At 43.2% G+C, this 20,678-nt stretch overlaps 1 protein-coding gene across 2 annotated transcripts; it reads right to left on the bottom strand.

Moving 5' to 3' along the window:
* Positions 1-131: 131 nt before the first annotated feature.
* On the bottom strand, positions 132-14,676 carry tie1 (tyrosine kinase with immunoglobulin-like and EGF-like domains 1). 2 transcript variants are annotated; one of them, XM_077014826.1, is made up of 23 exons: positions 14,358-14,676; positions 12,822-13,115; positions 12,522-12,632; positions 12,087-12,242; positions 11,640-11,771; positions 11,194-11,334; positions 10,295-10,423; positions 10,030-10,175; positions 9,671-9,815; positions 9,426-9,584; positions 8,568-8,705; positions 7,959-8,243; positions 7,362-7,652; positions 6,927-7,117; positions 6,498-6,708; positions 6,267-6,377; positions 4,024-4,214; positions 3,765-3,878; positions 3,050-3,120; positions 2,386-2,426; positions 1,633-1,729; positions 1,019-1,118; positions 132-850 (listed from the first exon to the last, which is right to left on the bottom strand). In XM_077014826.1, the coding sequence occupies exons 1-23, from the start codon at positions 14,398-14,400 to the stop codon at positions 779-781; spliced, it is 3,369 nt and encodes a 1,122-aa protein (XP_076870941.1). In that variant the 5' UTR covers positions 14,401-14,676; the 3' UTR covers positions 132-778. The 2 variants fall into 2 exon arrangements, with proteins under 2 accessions (XP_076870941.1, XP_076870942.1); XM_077014827.1 differs by lacking the exon at positions 7,959-8,243 and having other exon boundaries at positions 14,358-14,674.
* Between the last annotated feature and the right edge of the window lie 6,002 nt (positions 14,677-20,678).

The raw sequence follows: 20,678 nt of genomic DNA, 5'->3' as shown, positions 1-20,678 counted from the left end.
AGGAAGTGCCCTGACAGATCAGTAAGCTGCAGGCGAGGCAGCCGACCTCAAGGCCTTCACTGAAAGCCCGAAAAAGAGCGAGAACCAAGACAACTAGTTTATCTGACACAACATATTTGTGTAGGGAGTCCTTGCTGTATAAGTGCTTTATTTAATAATTGCAACAATATCCAGTTCTGTGTTGGCCTTTACCTGTACACGTGACATACACAGTCAGATGCACAGAAGTATAACATTGGTACTATTACTAGGTTATAGATAGAAAAGAAGTTCCCTATAGAAAGCACTGAGACTGTACACAAAAATAAAATCAAAGGCAAACATATACATGTAGTGGTAAAAAAGACTATAGTACTCAACCAAGATTTCCCTCGTAACTCAAACGCCACATAGAATGACTTGTATCTTTTTCCATTGGAATATCTGTCCTTTCCAAAAGCATCACCAGGGAATGATGAACAATGAGTCCACTGAGTAGTTCAAATCCCCACAGATCCCAGCAGGTACAAGTTCAGTGCAAAATTGCACTATTTTAGGCTCCACTGTTTTTTTCAAGTGTTCAAAGGCCAATGGCCAGACCATCCGTCATCCAGGCAAAAGGAGAAGAAGCTCCCACAAGCGTCCAATCACGGGTCTCCTCCTAGAACCATGTGGTCCTGTTTGAGTGCCTCTTTGTGCGCTGGAACCGGACGGCAGGAGGCTGGCAGTAGCGAAGTGGCCGGCTGTGGCGCACCTCAGTCGGAGCGTGGAACCTACCGGAATCTGGGGGGGCGGGTAGTCAGGCCTCTTCGGCAGTGGCATCTATCCCAGCATAGGTGAAGTTCTCGAACAGAGCCATGTTGACGTAGGCCTGAATGGAAGGGCACATTCATGGTGATGGACAAATGGATAGGGATGGTTGGCAACAGAGAATGAGAGGAGTAGTGGGGAGCAAGGAGCAGAAAGAAGGGAGGAGGGAGGAGGGAGAAGAGAGGAAGGGATGAGGAGAGGAGAGAGGAGCACGTCTGGCCAGCCTTACCTTCCTGGCCTCCTGCATTCTGATGAGCTGGACGGATATTTGAGAAAATGGCGGACGCTCATAAGGTCTGTCTCGCCAACACTGTCTCATCATCTCATACCTGCAAAAAGAATTGTATTATATTAAATAGAGCTGCAAGGAACGGGACAGGAGTGATCTGGCAGAACTCACTAAGAAAAGATCCCACAGCAAAAGTCCCATCATGGCAGAAAAACAGGAACAAGGGTTCTGTTGTTCATCTAACCAAGTTGTAAATTTCAGAGAAAACAGTTTGATACATTGCATGTTTACTTTGAGCACAGTGTAGATAAGATACTAAGAATGGCAGTTACTTCAAGAAGCAGTTAAAGCTTCAAGCTTTTGTAAAGATATTACCCATTAGCACAACACATGGGTTCAAATAAGCTTTCAACTTCATTATACATGCGAATGTCTCCATAGTCAATATGAAGCAATTCTCTGCAGGCAGGAATGAACCTGTTTGCTGTGTTCAGCTCGCTGTACCTTTTCACGGCTTCACTGCCTTTTAGCGCAGCTACGGCTTAATGACACAGCGACCAATCCCAGAGTGTGAAGCTAGTTGGAAGAGGAAGACATGAAGGGTTCTTTCTTACACTTCATCATCACAGTTCCTGGGCTTCTCCATCCTGTAGCCCTGAGGAAGCTTCTCGTAGAGCTCAGCACACGTCATCCCACAGTACGGCGTTCCACCTGCCAAACAAGAGTTCATCAGCCATTTCTTATCCATCAGGCATTTGTTCCAGCCAAATGTAGCTTGATTTTAAAAAGCGCATTTGCATTTTGTTTCCTAATCACTTTGCTGGATGGTGTGGACCAACACATCTGTTTCCTTAACACTAAGGTGCTCTTGTTTCTGTTATGGTGATACATTATCTTCCTTCAAAACATGAAAATCATGACTGTTAACACTCTAATAGCACCACTAGTGTGAATAAAGGGCAGTCATGGCCTGGTGGTTAGGGAACTGGTCTTGTGACCAGAAGGTCGTGGGTTCGATTCCCAGACCTGAGGCCATGACTGAGGTGCCCCTGAGCAAGACCCTTAACCCTCAATTGCTCACTTGTATATAAAAAAAAAAGAGAGATTAAAATGTAAGTCGCTCTGGATAAGGGCGTCTGCCAAATGCCATAAATGTGAATGTAAATAAATGGTTCATGGTACAAGACCTGCTGATTTGTATGTCTCTCATCATTTAAAATGACAATTCTGAAGTGGTGATGGAGAAACTTTGTGATAATATCAACAGACACCACAGACGTGCCTTATTAACACGACAAGCTCTCTATCAGCCCGATCATCTTTTATCACTTTTACCCATCTAAAAGGCACAATTAACCAAATCTTACCTAAACTTACAATCTCCCACAAAAGCACGCCAAAAGACCAGCTGAAAGACACAGAACAGCATTCTTAAGTCAGAGCAAGATAAACACCATTGAACATATGACATGTATACACCAACTGTTGGAAGGGAACTGTACTTGGGATAAAATCAACTGGCCCACGCGGGAGCTGCAATAACTGTACAGCACAGCATATGGCCTGCAAGCTCATTACCAGAGGAAATTTCTTTGTATTTGCAAACTGTTCCGCACACCAAGTTCCTCAGTGGGTAAAAATAGCATTTTTTGGCATGGTCGTTGTGGCCTAGTAGCAAGAGTTTCCTGCCCTGTAATCAGCTCCTCCCTCTTATTTATCAGTTGTCCGTAGACCAATGAGAGAGGGATGCATGCAGAAATATTGCAGAATGATGTGTTGTTTTGAGCTGAAACCATGGAGTGACTCAACATGGGGCACAGTGCATTATCTGATCATTTAATAAACATGCTTTAATAATGTCTTAGGAAAGCAGGTACAGGTGCAATGTGCAGTGTGATATTGTATTTTTAAAGGCTCCCTCAGCCGCTATGGTATTTCCTACAAAACATATATATATTTTTTGCTTTGCAGATCTTTATATAATACACACACGAACAGACATATACACATGCAGAAGAACGTGCAACTTACACATCGCTCTTTGTGGTGTAAACACTGTAGTTCAGTGATTCGATAGCCATCCATCGCACAGGTAGTCTCCCCTGGGGTATAAAGAAGAGGACTGATTATTTGTTTTCCTATCATTCTGATATGTACTTTTTATGACCTTTGATATAAAATCGGCATGATATAACATGCTAGGACTGTGACAATAGGGATTCAGATTTCTATTTAACCAAACCTGTAAACTAGTGTGTGGTACATAAACCTGGAAATCTATGTCCTTGAGGTTATTTTGTGCAAGATAATTCAAAGGACATCTCACATGTCTGTTTGTAGAGTGAAGAAATGTGGGAAAAAACTTTCCTCTTTACTATAAAGTACCACATTATGGAAGCCCAGAATATTGTTTCTAAATAAATATCATAACATATTCTAGAACAAAGTATGTGTGATATAAATCACTCTTATTCAGTTCATTGTGTTAGATGTTAAAGATGAGGGTCCTCTAGGTGTTTTTATGAATTCCAGGTGTAACTATATCACAGCAATACTGTAACACTGCGACCCCAATGTTTAGCATCTTTATATTTTGTGCAAGTTGATTTAAGGTCAATGGAATAGAGATAAGAAATCACAGAATTCATTTTTAAAATCCTACATTATTAGCCACCTGCAGCACTAGGCCCAGGTGTTATGTTAACTAGCCTTATATAAGCCTAACAACTGTAAATATTATACTCACCATGGTCTTTTTAACGTATACCTCCTCCCCTCGAGAGAGTCCAAAATCTGCAATTTTTGCTGTCAGGTTTTCCCCAACCAACACATTCCTGGCTGCCAAATCTCTGTGAATAAACTAATATCACATCATAGAAAATAGTCGTCATCATCACCAGGTAAAGTCCTGTACCAGAGAATTCAAAATTCCATAAAACCCTAAAGAGACGTAAACACAGAGACCATGGCTGCCCACCATCCGCAGCCATGCGGTGTATGTGTACCTGTTTATCACTAAGGTAATGCATGCCCGTCGCCACGTCCACGGCGAACTGCAGGAGTTGCTGGGCGGTGAGCGTGGAGGAGGTGCCATGTTCTTTAGCGAAGGCGGGGTCTGTCTCCAGCACACGGCTCTTCCTCAGGAAGTCCAGCAGGTTCCCGTATGGAGCGTACTCGATGGCGATGTACAGGTAACCTAAAGGTGTGAAGGTCGAACAAACGACAACATGCTGCATTCAGTGTGCACTACATATTCGCTATTAGCAAAAAACGTAAAGAATCGATGACATTTGGCACTATTTGGAAGTAATTTGACAGAACACAATGTTTATTTAGTTTTCGATATGTAGTGTAGTTCGGTTTGAAGTGATTTGCTGTATGCGGTCAAAGTGCAGTTTTGTTATTTTTTTATTTAGGGTGTATTTGACATATATGATGGGTGTATATCGACAATACAGGAAACACTTTTTATACATCATTTCCCCATTTCAAGGAACTATTTCTTTATGACAAATTATATTTTTTCAAAAGAAATTCTTATGTTTAGTATTGCATTGAAAAAATGCTGGTACACACTACTGATTACACTTGGGTAGAATTTTTAAGCAATTTTTCATGTATGTGCACATGACGGTAATTGGTAGTAAAAAATAAATAAATAAAAAAATTTAAAAAAGCAAAAACCCTTTGAACTCAAAGTTCCCACGAGTCACGCTGGTGGTCAACTTCTTGGTGGGTTAGTTTGGATGCCACAGCACATGTAATGAAACCTCAGCAGCCTCACAGTGGCAGTTCAGCACCCACAGTCATCCCTCCCTCCTGTGACCGCTGTGTTGGGCATGATCTAGACGCAGAACTGACATCCTATACCATTAAACTATAGGATGACCAATCAGCTAATCGGTATTGATACTCTTGATTGAAGGGAAAAAATTTAAAGTGAATCAAATTGCAGGGGAAAGGGCTGATTAGAAAGAATATGGTCAAACTACAAAGCTTACAATCACTAGCATATTTTTAAATAAAACTTTGGCAGTGCAAGGTGTAGTATTAAAGTTTTACTTTTAGGGGAGTTGGCTGGGGTACCTATTGGTCCTGGCTCATGACCTTAGGATGTTTTTATGACCCTGTTGCAAAGCTTTGGCAGCTGATGACTGCTCTGCCTGGCTTACATATCACAAGAGACTGGGCAGCTGGTATGTAACTTCCACTTTTAGTCTTTTCCTCAACTGCAGTGGCAGCTTTGGTGGCTGTATTGGCTAGTCAAAATCATTCCTCAAATTTCCTGGGACTGCAGAACATTGTAATTAGTTTATTCATTATGCAGCCTACGTTTTCAAGCATTTAGGTGGATCTGATTCAACTCTTTGCAGTTGCTTTATCAGTATAAACCAACAACCCGTTTCCATTGCCTTCTGCACATTTCAATGCCAGTATGTTTTACAGATAAACGTATTTCAACCTCCATCTTGAGCAACTGGCTTTTTCTCCACATTCCATCAGTCAAGTACAAGTTGCAGGACTCCTAGTTCTGGAACTACACAGTAAGATGTAATCTGCTCTTTCTGGTCTTGATGCTTATCAGTGGTTTACATCTTGTATTGAAGCTTCTTTGGTCATGCTGGTGTAATCATTTTTGTCTTTAATCATTTAGTATTTAACACATCTTTGAGGACATCAGGATATTGATCTTAATCTGTTGAATGGATTTCCCTGATAATTGTAGAATTCTTTCCCAGTTTTGACTGGGAGAATTAGTGGGGCCAAAACTAAGACCAGAAGATGAGTTACCTGTCTATGGTGTAAAAACATGTGTAGTACAATAATGACTAAAATATAATAAACTATAACCATAAACAACTGACACATTTTCCCATGGGCCTGACCATTATCTGTGTGGTGGCCCTACCACTTGAATCTGATGAAATAATTATCAGCACACATCCCATTGTTTTGCCTCTGTCTGTGCTGCTCATAAACTCTAGAGGTTTGGTTAACTACACAGCTTAATTCTCTCTAGGTGAGAGTATGTAAATTCAAAAACTCATGCTATGATTTATTTTTTTGGTGCACCCAGTGAATTTCAGTAATTTAATGTACTTGCAGGCTTGAGGTCATTAACAAATACTTATAGTCTTATACTTACTGAATCTGAACTATTCACCTGTCATCCACAGTATTCATGTATGTAGGCCAGTTGGCTCTAGTTGCCGAACATACATAAGTGTCCAGCAGGTGGCGCACTCACCTCTGTTTTCACATGCTCCTAAGAGGTTAATAATGTTGGGATGCTGGCCTAGCTTGCATAACACCTCCAATTCACCAGCAAAGTCACGGTGATCATTCTCTGAGGCAAATTCTGCACAAGACATACAGAGATACACTTGCATAAAACAGGCCTAAGACCACAATACTGCTTTGGTGCTTTCGGTACTCTCAGTAAATATGTGTGCATAATGTTTGGGAGATTGATCCTCACCTTTAAGCATCTTGATGGCGGCACTCATCTTGGTGCCATCCTTTTTGATCATGGCTTTAATGACCTGTCCGAAGTTCCCTTCACCAATGACATCCTCAAACTTGATGTCCTCCCAGTCCAGGATAGGGTACGTGAGGGGCTCCGGTGTGGGCTTGGGACGTCGAGTCAGTGTGAGGGTCCCTGAGTTGAACTGCAGAATAGTTTCTTCCCCCTTTTTATTTGTAGGCACATGTGTCACATACCCCATGTGTGTATGTGTGTGCATGTGCATGTATGTGTGTTTGAGGGTGATGGGGGGGGGGGGGGGGGGGGGGGGGGGGAAATCAAAGGGGTTGAGAGATACTTTTGGTAACCATCATCAAATAGAATTAATAAAATTCAGCAGACCAGAAAAGACATTAGACCTCTCTCCACACTATGTATGCTCACCGATCCTGATTGGTAGGTGAATGTGCGCCTGCGTTTGACAATGGATTTGCGGATGTAAAAGAGGGCGAGTAGCGCCAGCAGGATGGTGACACAAGTTACTGCCACTGAGCCAACCACAGCCCAAAGCAACTGATGCTCCTCCCCCATGGACCTGCCCACCTCCAGTGTGGTGGGGCTGAATTCGACAGAGCCTGATGGACAAATCAGAGTCACACCACATGACTAGTTGGCCTAATTTGTCCCTTCTAACACATAAAAAGCACATGCTTCTCTCAACTAATTAAAACATCAAACAACAATAAAACTCTGTGCCAAACACTCAAATACTGTGATAGTATTTAAGAAATACGTCCAGAAATACGTTTTAGGCTATTTGGCAACATAATGGACGAATATCTAGAGCATTGTCATTTTTTTGGTGTTTTTGTAGCGTACCGTCTCCTTGGGTCTTGGCCTGCACGAACTTGCTCCACTCCCCAGGCACCTTGGAGAAAGCCCGCACCCTGAACTGATACAAGGTGCTTCCATTCAAGGCTGTCACGTCCTTGGTGGTCTTGTTCCCATCGTCAGTGTCGACCCACGGATGCAGGCTTCCCTGGCCAACTGGCTGATATTCGATGACGTATTTGATGATTCCACCGTTGGGATCCTTGGGGGGCTGCCAGCGAACTCGAACCGCACTGACGGATAAGGGGTCGGCTTGCACGTCCCGTGGAGAAGAAGGCCCTATTGCGGAAAGGGGTCAGCATGTAAGCTTGGCTTCGCACTTCTTTGAAGATTACTTTGACCAGTGAATATTGCAAAGAAGGCTGACGGAGTACAGACCACACAGTGATACCACAAACAACCTTATGCTCCTTCCTAATTCTACCATAAACCTCTTTTTCTACGCTATGCCCTGAAACAGTCCATACCCTACATCACTCTGATCCCGCTCTCCTGCTGTAGCAATGGGACAACATTAGACAACATCTACCACTTTCAACTAGTGTTTACTGCCACCTAGTGGCCATATATATACATATATATTACCCTGGCTGTTGAGGCGTATGGGATAGGCCTTTGAGGCGGGCCCAAGGCTGCCACAGTTGACCACCCGGACGACCACCTGGTAGTCACGGTGGTACTCCAGGTTGTAGAGCTTTGTGGAGAGTACATTGAGCAAGGTGGTTTCCTCCCACAACTTTTCTTCGTGCGGTCCGTAGAGCTGCACTAAAAAACCAGTAGCCTGGGCTCGACCAGCCGGCAGGCGCCATTTGACAGTGGCGTTCCGCCCCTCCTGGGAGCTGAAATCAACCTCCGGCCTGGCCGTGGGCTCTAGCGACACAGAACAAGCAGTCAGGGCCAGTCCGCCACACCTGGCAACTCACAGTGGTCACCTCCTATTCCAACCAGTCAAGATGGACAGCAAACTAACACTAAACCACAATCTAGCCATCAGTGGAGATCTGACTCACTCCTGTCAGTCACAGACATCATACGAGCTGTTGATGGAGCTACAGGGGGCGTCAATGGAAACCCAATGGTGCGATGGTGTTCCTGTCTGTTATCCTCTTTAACCTCCATCTACCCTGCACGCTCTCTTCACTTCCTGCATCAGTTCTCCCATATTCCCTTCCCTTGGTGTTACAGTGAGCACACCTGGGCAGTCGGTCTCCATGATAGCTTCTGGACCAACGGGCCCTTCGCCTCCATCTCCAGGCCGAGTGAGCTGCACCCGGACCTGGTACTTGGTCATGGGCTTGAGGTTCACTAGGGTAATGAGATCACTGCCATACACTGAAAAACAAAAGCAGGAAAAGACTATTAAACTGAACGTGCATTAGGGTTCATGAGCTCTGTCTCATTGCCAAGAATGGTTTTTAGTTCATCACTTATGAAAAGGTAATACAGAAAGTTATTTAGCTGCTAATCCAGGAACACATTATTTCAAAGTTGTTTGAGACATACAGGCGAAATGTATCTGAATATCCTATTTGCACATATGTTGTCTGTGTGCTGTCATGACAGCAAAACATAGTTATTCTGTGCTCTTGACACAGTATTAACTGTTGTCATTGATAAACAAGTAACACCTCATACTGACTTATTATGCAGTCCTCTAAGGGTTATCATCACTAAAAGTAGCTCTTTAATCCTGAAGACAGCCATCTGTAGAAAATATTTTCCTACTCTTCAAAACAAAGTCAGATGAGCTTAGTGAAACCAGTATGAAGCCAAACTATTGTCTCAAGTGTTGAAAACCATCCCAGCTCCAAATTCTTTTCCACTTAATACTGTTTAAACCCTACTGTTTAAAATCCTACATAAACAATGAAATCATACTACAGTATTTTATCATCCCCTAATATAATAATACAATGCTAACATATCACATTGTAACAGATAATAATTTTATTAGGAATGAGTCCAACAACATGGAATTAGTCTATGTATGTCTGATCAGTGAACTTTTGATTGATTACTAAAAAGCTGTTTGACAAAATAACCTTTTCCCACCTATAATAGAGGACCAGGAGTCTTCTGTCTCCAGTGGCTTGTAGAGTAGCTTGGTGGACACGATGGGCCCATCACCTCGGTAGTGATCCACAGGCTTCACAATGAGCTGCTTACTTGACTTCTCTATCAGTTTGGGAGCAGAGGTCGGGCACGGGGGCTCTGTTGGACGATTTGTGGAATTAGGAGCTTCTCAGTCATTCATGCCATTTTGTTGGTATGGTAGAAGCTGGATAACCACACCTTACCTTTAACGGTCAGGCTGAACTTGCGGGAGTCTTGCCCTCCGTTAGTGGAGACCCGACATTCCCACAGACCTTCGTAGTCAATAGTCAGGCGCGGGATCTCGAACTGGGCTGTGCTCTTGTTCGAGTCCATCGTGGTGCGAGAGGCCTGTTGGAGGGAGCAGCGTATGAGTGATTCTGAACTCAGCGAAGCGGACGCCACACTACAGACGCAGGATTCATCGAACACATCACCTCAGTTTGTGTAACTTTGCTGGCTAACTTTATTTACTTTGTGTTTTGCATAGTGGTCTACAATCTCACAGTGGCATATTGCTTTGTTTTGTAAATGCACTGCTAGAAGGAGCCGTGCTGCTTCTTGCCTTGAGCACGGTGCTGTCCAGCTTCCGTAGCTCGATACTGCTGTGGCTGGGGAGAGGATGTCCCGTCGCTGAGCACAGGATCTTCGGGCTTGAGTTCAGGTTCCACTCCAGGTTGCTGGCCATGTCCAAGATGTGTGGAACACCATCTGGGGAGCCAGTAACCAAACCTGATAAGTAACTACATTAATCGACGGCTGGTGTGCCAGACCGCCAGATCGCCAGACGATGTCTGCAGGGTACAGGCAGAGGAGAAGCATGGACTAACCTAATTTTTCACAGTTTTGTCCTCTCCAGCCAGTAGGACACTGGCAGCCACTGAAGCGACTGCACTTCCCTTTGTTTTTACAGTTGCAGCTAAGAAGACAGTCAGCTCCGTACCGTCCCTCAGGGCAGGCTGCAGAAGAGAGCACAGCATGCGTGAGGGCGGAAGGTTCTAGACTTGCCTTCAGTTCCAGTGGTTTTTGTGTTGTCAGTCCTGCTGTTGTAGTTTTCATAACATAGTATCCAGGCTTCTAGCGATATGCAAATGTTTTTATACTCTTTTGGTTAGTTATAACTGTACGATTTTATTTCAGTTTGGATATAATTTTGTTTTGTTATGTGAGTTCAAGAAAACGCTTTTCTAATAAGCTAAGCTACGTTTTACATTTTAGCTAAGATTCATCATAATAATCCTTGGATGACAGTGACAAATCTAACAGGCATTTAACAAATGAAATACACTTTCTGATACGTTCCAGTGAGTACACTTCAGGAGGGAGAGCTTGGTTTGTTTTTTTGTTTACTGTCAGAGACAATGCACATTAATCAACATATAGTTAATGTGTCAGCGTAAGACAATTGCATAGTTTGCTCATATAGCAATAAACAATACTAACAATAAATGCACAAAGATGGCATTAAACAACTGAAGATGAGGATGAGAGAGAGGAAGGAGGCATGCTTCTGTAAGCCTGTACATCTAACCAGACAAGAAAAACTTGGCAAACATAATAGAGAATGTTTCTTTGGCCAGTCTTGGCCCTGTTGTTCCTGGCAGGTTTCATTTACACCTGTGCAAACCTTTGTAGGTGTATAGAGATGCCATTAATAGTGGTGTGCTGAAGTCAGCCTAATGCCAGTCCTGCTTCAAGCATTTCACTGCTATTAAGCGGTCAGGCTTACGTTTGTTGCAGTGCTCTCCATGCCAACCGCTTACACAGGAGCAGCCGTACGGGTCCACGAGGCAGACAGTCAGGCCCTGGCAGCCGCCCTCAGCCTTGCAGGTGTCCTTGCAGTTTCGACCAAACATTCCCTCTCGACAGGCTGTGGGGCCACACCAAAACAGACAGCGGTTATTGCAACGGAAAGCTGATGGAGAAAGCATTTTTCTTTTTTCATTGCTGATGAAACTAAACTAAACTGAAATAAATGGGCCTCGCTGCGTATATGTCAAGTTCATGAGGTGTCCCATTCTTCACTCCACACTAACAGGTTTAGCTGCTTTAACAATTGACTGTTGTCTGCCCTAAAAAGAGTTGACTGCTCAAATTGACAGTCCTAGGCAGTTCACTTGAGCAGAGCGGGTTTTCTGGGCCTGTCATGTCACGGTGCAGATGTACTCCACCCACCTGTCTCACAACGTGTTCCCATGAACCCTGGTGGACACACGCAGTCGCCCTCTCGGTCATGACACACGCCCCCATTAAGACACTCGGGACATTCTTTATCACAGTCTGCACCCCATTTGTTCTTCGGACAAGCTTGTAAAATAGCATTAGAAACAATGTAAGCTAAAAGAAAATACAAAATGTAACATTTCTGTCATAAGAAAACCTTTTTTATCTTCAAGAGCAGAATTTAAAAAGTGGGATAAAAAATAACCTTAATATCTGCCAGTGGACCTATGTTTTGTGTTTTCTTAAGCCATTTCTATTCATCATGGTCTACTCATCATGAAATGTGATTAAAATGTAAGGAGCAGCTGATATTTTTAAATTGGGTTTTAAAAATAAACACCAGAGAGGCATTATGAGGTCTCAGACATGGCACCAAGCAGTGATGTGAGAGGGCAGTACCACGGACTATGAGTCTCATCCAGGCTCCGAACAGGGGGCTAGCCCCCACGTAGCTCGCACTGTAGATCCCCGCCTTGCTGTGGTCTAGGTTGTCCACGGTCAGAACTGCCATGCGGTCCCCAAAGTCACCCCAGTGCGTCATATAATAGTAATTACCTAGGACATGCAACATCAAATCATTCGTTTAAAGATTAATCTTGCAACTATCTACTGAGATTATTCCTTTGACCAGACACTATAGAACATTCTCTAAAGCATTTGCAATCAGATAAATAAAATCTGAATGATGGAATTATTTGCATAATCATTTCACTATTAGTGCATTCAGATATAATGCTCATTATACTGAGTTTCACGGAACAAACATGACATTAACTACTTGGACTTAAAAACACAATCAAAGTTTGGTCACAAATGTTTTTGCAAAACTTTTACCATTGAATTTCCATGTGATGTCTCGTTTTTCCGAGCCCAGGACTTCCATGGCCAGATCCACTGTGTCTCCTTTATTAGCCGTTAGAGAGAGTCTCTGTGGTCTAAAGTAAGCTTACAAGTACAAATGCACAAATTATACATTATAGATGACAGCTGTTTATAACCACCAGTTTTGATAAATCAGATTTGATAATGTCCTCTATTACATTAGATAAAAAAAAAAGTTGCATTAGATTTAATCAAAATCTATTAAGCTTCTAAAGTGTTAAGGCATTCTTGTGAACATGTGCCTGTGTTTACCTTCATTGTAGTTGCTGATGAGGGTCACGCTGGTATGGTGACCTGAACCGTGTTTAGAATGGCAGTAGAAGATGCCTCTGTGCTCCAGGCCGCTGAAGCCGGAAGCCTCCACCTCTGTGGGCCGAGGTCTGTGCACTGTGAAGTGAGGAGCGCTGGGGAGGATGACTATGCTGTTGTCCTTCTTAATGCTAAGCTCTTGTCCTTCGCTGTTGCGCTCCCCAGACGAGCAGGACAGGCGGAAATGCTGAGCAGAACTGGCCAGGTTGGAGGTCATGGTGAGATCCATGACTGCATCTGGGAGGGAATATATACATATGTATGTATGTGTGTATGTGTGTGTGTGTGTGTGTGTGTGTGTGTGTAGATATATATGTCAACACATCCAGATACACACAGCTTGCATCTTTATTAAAATATACCTTGTGAAAGGGGAAATCCAAAAAATTATTCCTTACAGTGAAATTGGTTCACCTGACAGTTAGTAAATGAAAGACTCTGTGGGAGAATAGTGTGGTAAATAAGGAGGACTGCCTACTCGAAACTCTTTACATTTACGGCATTTGGCAGATGCCCTTATCCAGAGCGACTTACATTTTTATCTCATTTTTTTAAAATACAAGTGAGCAATTGAGGGTTAGGGCCTTGCTCAGGGGCACCTCAGTCATGGCCTCAGGTCTGGGAATCAAACCTGCGACCCTCCGGTCATATAAACAATCAGTGCGCAAGTGACAGAGACATGTTTCATCTTAGCAGTAAGTGAACAATGACAGCACAAAAAATGTTAGAAGGACTAAACTGTATTCACTACATGTGCAGGTCTATACATGTAAAAAAGTAAACCAGACATGTAAAGTAAACCAGATATGTAAACAGGTCTACCAAAACTCCACTGACTAACATCCTGCTAATCTTCCCATTTCCACTACACTCCTCAGCATGGCAAACACAATGCCAGGAAACACAGATGAGCCATAGACACGACTTGGACTCATTCTTCCATTATAACTAGGCAGCATTTTAGGGCCAAAAAAGTCTTAGCAGAGTGTGCTCACAAAAGAGTGTGTGACACCACTTTACTTGTGGTTTATTACACTTCTAAAACTGAAGTCCAGGTAGAGCCACTCTGGGACTCTTCGCCTTTTCCATATAAGCCATATAAGCTTTTGTCCATGTAAGGTATTGACCATGTACACTTTGTCCATGTAAGCCTTTATTATGTCACACAACTGCCAGAGCTAATACAAGTGCTTTCAGGTTTACCAATTGTGGTTTAATTGCTATTTTGGTAAGGAAGTCAGAATTTAAGACACAACAATTCACATTTATATATTTACTTTTAAAAACAAATGTTTAACTATAGTTCAAGTAGTACAACAAGGAGTGCCCACCAAGACTGCTTTGAGAAGCCCTTTACCAGATATTAGCAATGGCAGTTGGTACATAAATGTGAACATCACAGAGACCAATGATTGGATACAGCTTGTGTATAAAGAACGTAATGTGTGAATCCTCTGGGTCACAGTTTGCAAAACTTACCTAAGGTGCTGATGAGACAAAAGAGGTAAGCGAGGTGAATCATTCTTAAAATCCCACTTTTCTGCTTGAAAGTCCAAGTGAAATTGACCAAGTAAAGTAGACATCAGAAATCAGCACATTCCACTGGAGCGTTCCAATTTGCCAGACGCTGGTGCGCACTGCTGTTCATTCCCAGAGAGAACCTGATGTCTGGATAAAATGCCCTGTCACAACAACTGGGTGGGAAAGGAAGGAAAAGGCGTAGTAAAAAGACACGGCAAGAGAGGGAAAGGGAGAGAGAGAGAGGGACAGAGGGAGAGGGAGAGAGAGAGACCAATAGAGAGAGAGACAGACAGATGGAGGAGAAGGACTAAGAGAGAGGGACAGAGAGAGTGAGGGAGATAGATGGAAATAGGAAGAGAGAGAGGTAATTGAGTGTAAGGATGTGTTTAATAGATTTGCAGATGCTCATATGTTATCAAACAGGCCACAAAACATAAAATGCTAGACAGCATTTCAGTAAGAAAATGTATTGGCAAGAAATAATTGTATTATGATAATAATGAGATGCACAACAAAACATTTCAGATCTAAGCAACTATTTCATCACAGTAATTTAGATATAATATTTTGCAAGACACTGTAAGTCTTGATTCTATTTGAGGTCACGAGACCTGTTATTACCATCATGTCAGCAGGTGTGTGGTGTTCTAAACATACTTCCTTTCATGGAGTAGGCAGATAGCCACAGACACATCAGGAAAAATATATCCCAAATGTATTTGTTAAGATTCCAAAAATCACTTGTTGTAGCACAAACAATTCTGACGACTATCATATTCTGAATAGGCCTATGACATAATTAAGGCTTCAGAACTATTACATGGTATATCATTTAAAGCACGTAAAAAATTTTAACTAAAAAAGCTACTATTTGACACTCTCAATTCCTGAGAGGAAAACACAGTCTTCTTCAATCCCTGAGAGGATTACATAGTCTTCACTCAATTTATTACAGGATATCATTGTTCTCACACTCACAAGTCAAACACTGGCATTACAACAAGTCGTACTGAAGAGCTTAGTGAATTTGAATGTGGCACTGTCAAAGGATGCCACCTTTGCCACAAGTGAGCTTGCAAAATGTCTGCTATGGTTAACTGTCTGTGTTATTACTGTGAAATGGAAGTGATTAGAGCAACAACAGCTCAGCCATGAAACAGTAGACCACCCAAACTCACAGTGCGGGCAGTTGAGTGCTGAAGTGTGTAATGTGTATAAATCACCTATCCTCTGTTGCAACACTCACTAAACAGTTCAAAACTGCCTCAGGAAGCAAAATCAGCACAAGAACTGCGTGTCAGGAGATTTGTGAAACAGGTTTAAGGGGCCGATGAGCTGCACACAAGCCTAAGATTACTATGCACAACTCTAAATGTTAAATGGAGAAATGTACAGCATGCTACAGTAGAGCGGTGGAAACATGTCCTCTGGAGTTATGAATAACATAACTCGATATCTGGCCACCTGATGGACTCTGGGAGAACACTATATACCCAACAGTAAAGCTTGGTGCAGGGGTTTGGGCTAGACCCCTTGGTTCCAGTATAGGGTAATGTTAGTGCATGGCATACAAAGACATTTTACACCATAATCTTCATCCAACTTTGGGGCAGCAGTTTGAGGAAGGCCCTTCCCTGTTCCATGCCAGTGTTCCTGTGCAGAGTCAGGTCCATAAAGACTCAGCTTGATGAGTTTGGTGATGAGGAGGTCAAATGGCCGACACAGAGCTCAATCAATCAAATTTTATTTATATAACGCTTTTTACAACTGTTGTTGTCACAAAGCAGCTTTACAAGTGTCCGAGTCCAAGCCCCCAGTGAGCAAGCCAAGGGCGACAGTGGCAAGGAAAAACTCCCTAAGGGCATGAGGAAGAAACCTTGAGAGGAAACAAGACTCAGGAGGTGAACCCATCCTCCTCTGGCCGACGCCCGCCACCATGACAACGATTTAAAGAGAAAGAGAGAAAGAGAGACATCTTGGTGTAGATTTATAAACATGAGTTCTTTATGTAATTCCTGTACAGTCCCAAACGTCTTGATGGTTGGTAATGTTATACATGAGTCCTTTATGTAATTCCTGTTTAGTCTTATCCATCATCCACACTGGTTAGTCAGAGCAGCTGGTTGGTCCTCCATCATATCTGGTTAGGCAGGAGGCCCAGGATGGATCTCTGCCCTAAACCCTGCTGAACACATCTGGGATGAATTGGAACAGGAAATGCAAGAGGCAGGCCTTCATCGCAACATCAGCACCCGATCTCAACTACCCAATTAAGTGATGAGGCACAAATCCTTTTGGACTTTTGGAAACACTTCCCTGAAGTGTGTGTCAGGGGGGACTCCATATTAATGGCAATTCCATATCAATGATCATAGTGTTGGAATGGTATATTCAACAAGCTCAACAAGCTTATATATGTGTGATGATCAGGTACGTCTAGATATGTTTAAAGTGTTTATAGTGTTTGTGTGTGTGTGTGTGTGTGTGTGTGTGTGTGTGTGTAGCATATGTTGTTAGCAATGTGCCCATATGAACACTCTGCAACTCTGCAAAGTGTCTTCTGATTTGTTTTTCTTCTTATTATTCTTATTACTTATAGAAATAAGTGGCAGGGTATTGCAGGGTAGTGGTGCTCCGAGTCAGGAAAGGAGAACAATCAGTGCCTGAATGTTGTGTCTGAATACTCAGTCATCTCCCTTTTAACTACATGGGGGCGACGGCATGATAGCACATGCACACGCCGCTCTGGGCCACTCCTGTGCACACGTTTGCTAATTCGTGCAAGTGGATTAAGGGATTTTGTTTTCTTTACATTTCCTGATAACCTCAGACAATCAAGGTCACCTAAGAATGACAATGGTTGCATTTTCCTGTTTTGAACTGGCCTAGGAGTTCAAGCCAAAGGGCCAAACACTGACTATTTGGCCATGATTTATTTAGAATGTATAAGAATTTTCTATTTTCATTTATTGCAGTAATATTTCATTCACATCATATTTTAGGAATTCAAGTATGCAAGTGTCATAAAAAAATAAATCTTTGTTTGGCATACAGGAAATCATTTGCAGCGTCGTGTAGCTGCTGTTCGTGTAGACATGACTGTGTAGTACTACACAGGTTTCACATTCAGATCACAAAGTGACATTTCTTTGTAATTATTACTAATGCACTGGCCAATATGGTCATTCACGCCCCCCACCATTTTACAGCAAACATTAACGAAAGCCTCGTATGCCATCTTGTGCTCCCTGCAGACTAGCTTGACTAGAGCTATGTGTAGTACAGTGTTTGGGAGCGGAGTCTGTATGGGGGGGGGGGGGGACTGGGTGTTGTGTTGACATAGTCGGTGTGCTCTGAGTTTCTGAGCAGGAGTTGTAGTAAAGGAAAAGCGTCTGGGTGGAGACTAGACCTCCGTACCTTTCCCCAGACTCACTGTCTACCAGCCTTGTGTTGCCTTGCTGCAATTATGCATCTTTGTTATGAAAGTGACGATGGCAGCTGATCCTTTTTTATTATTTAGTCATACATCTTCATAGTGAGATTATGAGATGTGACCTAAAGTCAGAAAAAGCTCTTATTTCACCAAACACTTATTGTCTTATTATCATTTTTTATATTCATTATTTTTTGCAGTTTGGCTTGTGAGTTGTTGGACCTGAGTATAAAGACACTGTCCTCATTAAATATATCATTTTATATTCAGTTTATTACAGCCCTTGCTGGCAAGCTAACTCACTACAGTGAAGTTTACCAAAATGCCTGAAATAGCCCTAAGAAAATTAACATGTGGGTGTAAAACCTAGCACACTCAGAAAATTTTGTGTGTTGTAGTAGCATGTGAGACTTAAAGAGAAAGTTTGTATTAAATTCCCATTTCCCCCCATTGTAATGAGAGCTGGCAGGTTTCCACATGCACCCACACACCCCTACACTACACAGTGTGAGAAAGGGAAGCCTGGTAGGCCAGGGCCAGCCTCCAGGTCTAGCATCCCTGCTGAGGAAGCCCAGCGTGAGACCCCAGGGCCTGTGGCCACTGCGATAGGCCCCTGGGACTGCTGCAGGAAATCCCCCAGTGATAAGATAGAGGCACATTAGATCGGCCGTGAAAAACTCTTATAAAGTCTCCCAAGAAAATCTCATATCTCATCCCACACTGACGACCGTGTGCATGCACGGTGTGGTGAACGGGGAGAGGGGGAGGGGTGCTAAAATGGCATTTGGTGAAAACTCAAGTCGGGCTGCACTGTAGGTTTCCCACTGGAACAATTCTGTCAGCTTGCCCTGAATCTGGCGCTGATGGTTTATCCATGCGTGCATCCGTGGAATAATAAACATGAAGGCGGAGGGGAGGAGAAGATTTTACTTATTTTTTTTACTTAGTCAGCTAGCTGCTGAGTGACAGGAGGATCTCTAACAGAATAAGCCATAGACATAAAAGCTCTAGCAGAATCAAAGTGAAAAGCGTTCTGGAGTGAGACACAAAAAGCACACAGAGAGGGGAAAGATGTGAAAAGTGTCCTGTTGACAAGATGTCACACAGCGACTCTCTCGCATATATCAGACTTGATTGATCGTGCGCTGAGGGCCTCTATGGCAAATCTTCAAGACAACAATCCTGTAGAATTTAGATGAACCACCATTACCTGAGCAAAGTTATTAATCATATAAAATGGCAAAGTTTTCAATCATTGTCCTAGTAAAGAAGCAAGAATGCTAGTTAACATTAATCCTGCTTCCTCTTCTGCAGACCCTGTCACACACCCACCCCATATACCCACCCTGTCACACACCCCATATACCCACCCTGTCACACACCCACCCCATATACCCACCCTGTCACACACCCCATATACCCACCCTGTCACATACCCACCCCATATACCCACCCTGTCACACACCCACCCCATATACCCACCCTATCACATACTCACCCCATATACCCACCCTGTCACACACCCACCCCATATACCCACCCTGTCACACACCCCATATACCCACCCTGTCACATACCCACCCCATATACCCACCCTATCACACACCCACCCCATATACCCACCCTGTCACATACCCACCCCATATACCCACCCTATCACACACCCACCCCATATACCCACCCTTTCACACTCAGCCCATATACCCACCCTGTCATCCAATCTGTCACATACCCACCCCATATACCCACCCTGTCACACACCCACCCCATATACCCATCCTGTCACATACCCACCCCATATATTCCCTCTGCAGTGCAGTGCTATTCAGTTCAGTACCATCCTTAGCACACTGCATTAGAGAAACCCATACAGCGTCGACATATTAACGACGTACTTTTTGTGCGCTATAAAAATGGCGAAACATGTTCAGACTGTAGGAAGCAAGTTTCTTGTTCTATTCCTGAAGATTGGAAATAACAACTGCCTCATATGGCATAAAGTTTGACCGCCTGACCAGGGTGCTCACACCCTGTCCTGCATAAAGGCCTGGGCATTAAAATACTGACTTTTGCTTTTACAGCAGCTTGTTGGTATAAAACAAACAAAGACCCAGCTTGGATTGTTGGCTTAGGGTGTGGTGGTGGTGATCAGGTGGAAGTCCTTGTTCCAAACTCAGCTGGGCATCTCTGTATGAGTCTGGCACTCCGCCAGTGCTCTGGTGGCCTGCACCTCCATAGGATGAAAGGTTGGGGGTTCTGGAGTTAAAGGGAGTTCTCTGTGAGGCCATTCAAATGAGGCCAGGCAGCACAGAGAGAGCGGGGAGAGATACCCAGATATCCTTGAAGAATGTCTCTGTTTGCACATTTACACAGCTATCACAGTATGATAAATGCTATAAAACTCACATCGGTGACCCTCAGTCAACAGTAGAAATGTGGTTCTAACGGTCACGTACGTGTGTGTCGCCGTTCAAATGGAAACTGCAGGTTATTTTGATGAACTTTTGTGAGGTGCACATGACATGTCTGACCCAGTTTCCTCAATCAATACCCCCATGGTCCTGTTTATCAGCACACCACAGGGAAAAGGGGAAGAGTTCATTCCAAAATGAACTGATGCGCTGTGGTGATCTAAGCGATGGCAACCGTCTGCTGTATTTATGTGTGTATGTCACACAGCCCAACTACAATTGCACCATGAGAATCTACCAACATTTTTGTCAATGTAATTAACTAACCCTAAACCCTAACCCATTAAATTAAGGAACACTATCATAAGGTGGTTAAGTATTATACCTGCCTCATGGTTTGATTATTGATGAAGAGTGCTCAAGAGTTTCAAAATT

This window comes from Brachyhypopomus gauderio, chromosome 8, assembly GCF_052324685.1.
Source record: "Brachyhypopomus gauderio isolate BG-103 chromosome 8, BGAUD_0.2, whole genome shotgun sequence".
NCBI lineage: Eukaryota > Metazoa > Chordata > Actinopteri > Gymnotiformes > Hypopomidae > Brachyhypopomus > Brachyhypopomus gauderio.
Note: the sequence above shows the minus strand (reverse complement) of the source record. Positions and strands in the feature narration are given on the sequence as shown.

Coding starts and splice junctions, on each gene's coding strand:
- tie1 (XM_077014826.1), bottom strand. CDS start 14,400: ATGATTCACCTCGCTTACCTCTTTTGTCTCATCAGCACCTTAG. Junction 7,118..7,361: donor GGCCAAGACCCAAGGAGACG/GTACGCTACAAA, acceptor TTTGTCCATCAG/GCTCTGTCGAATTCAGCCCC. Junction 1,119..1,632: donor AGGAACTGTGATGATGAAGT/GTAAGAAAGAAC, acceptor TTCTTTTTGCAG/GTATGAGATGATGAGACAGT.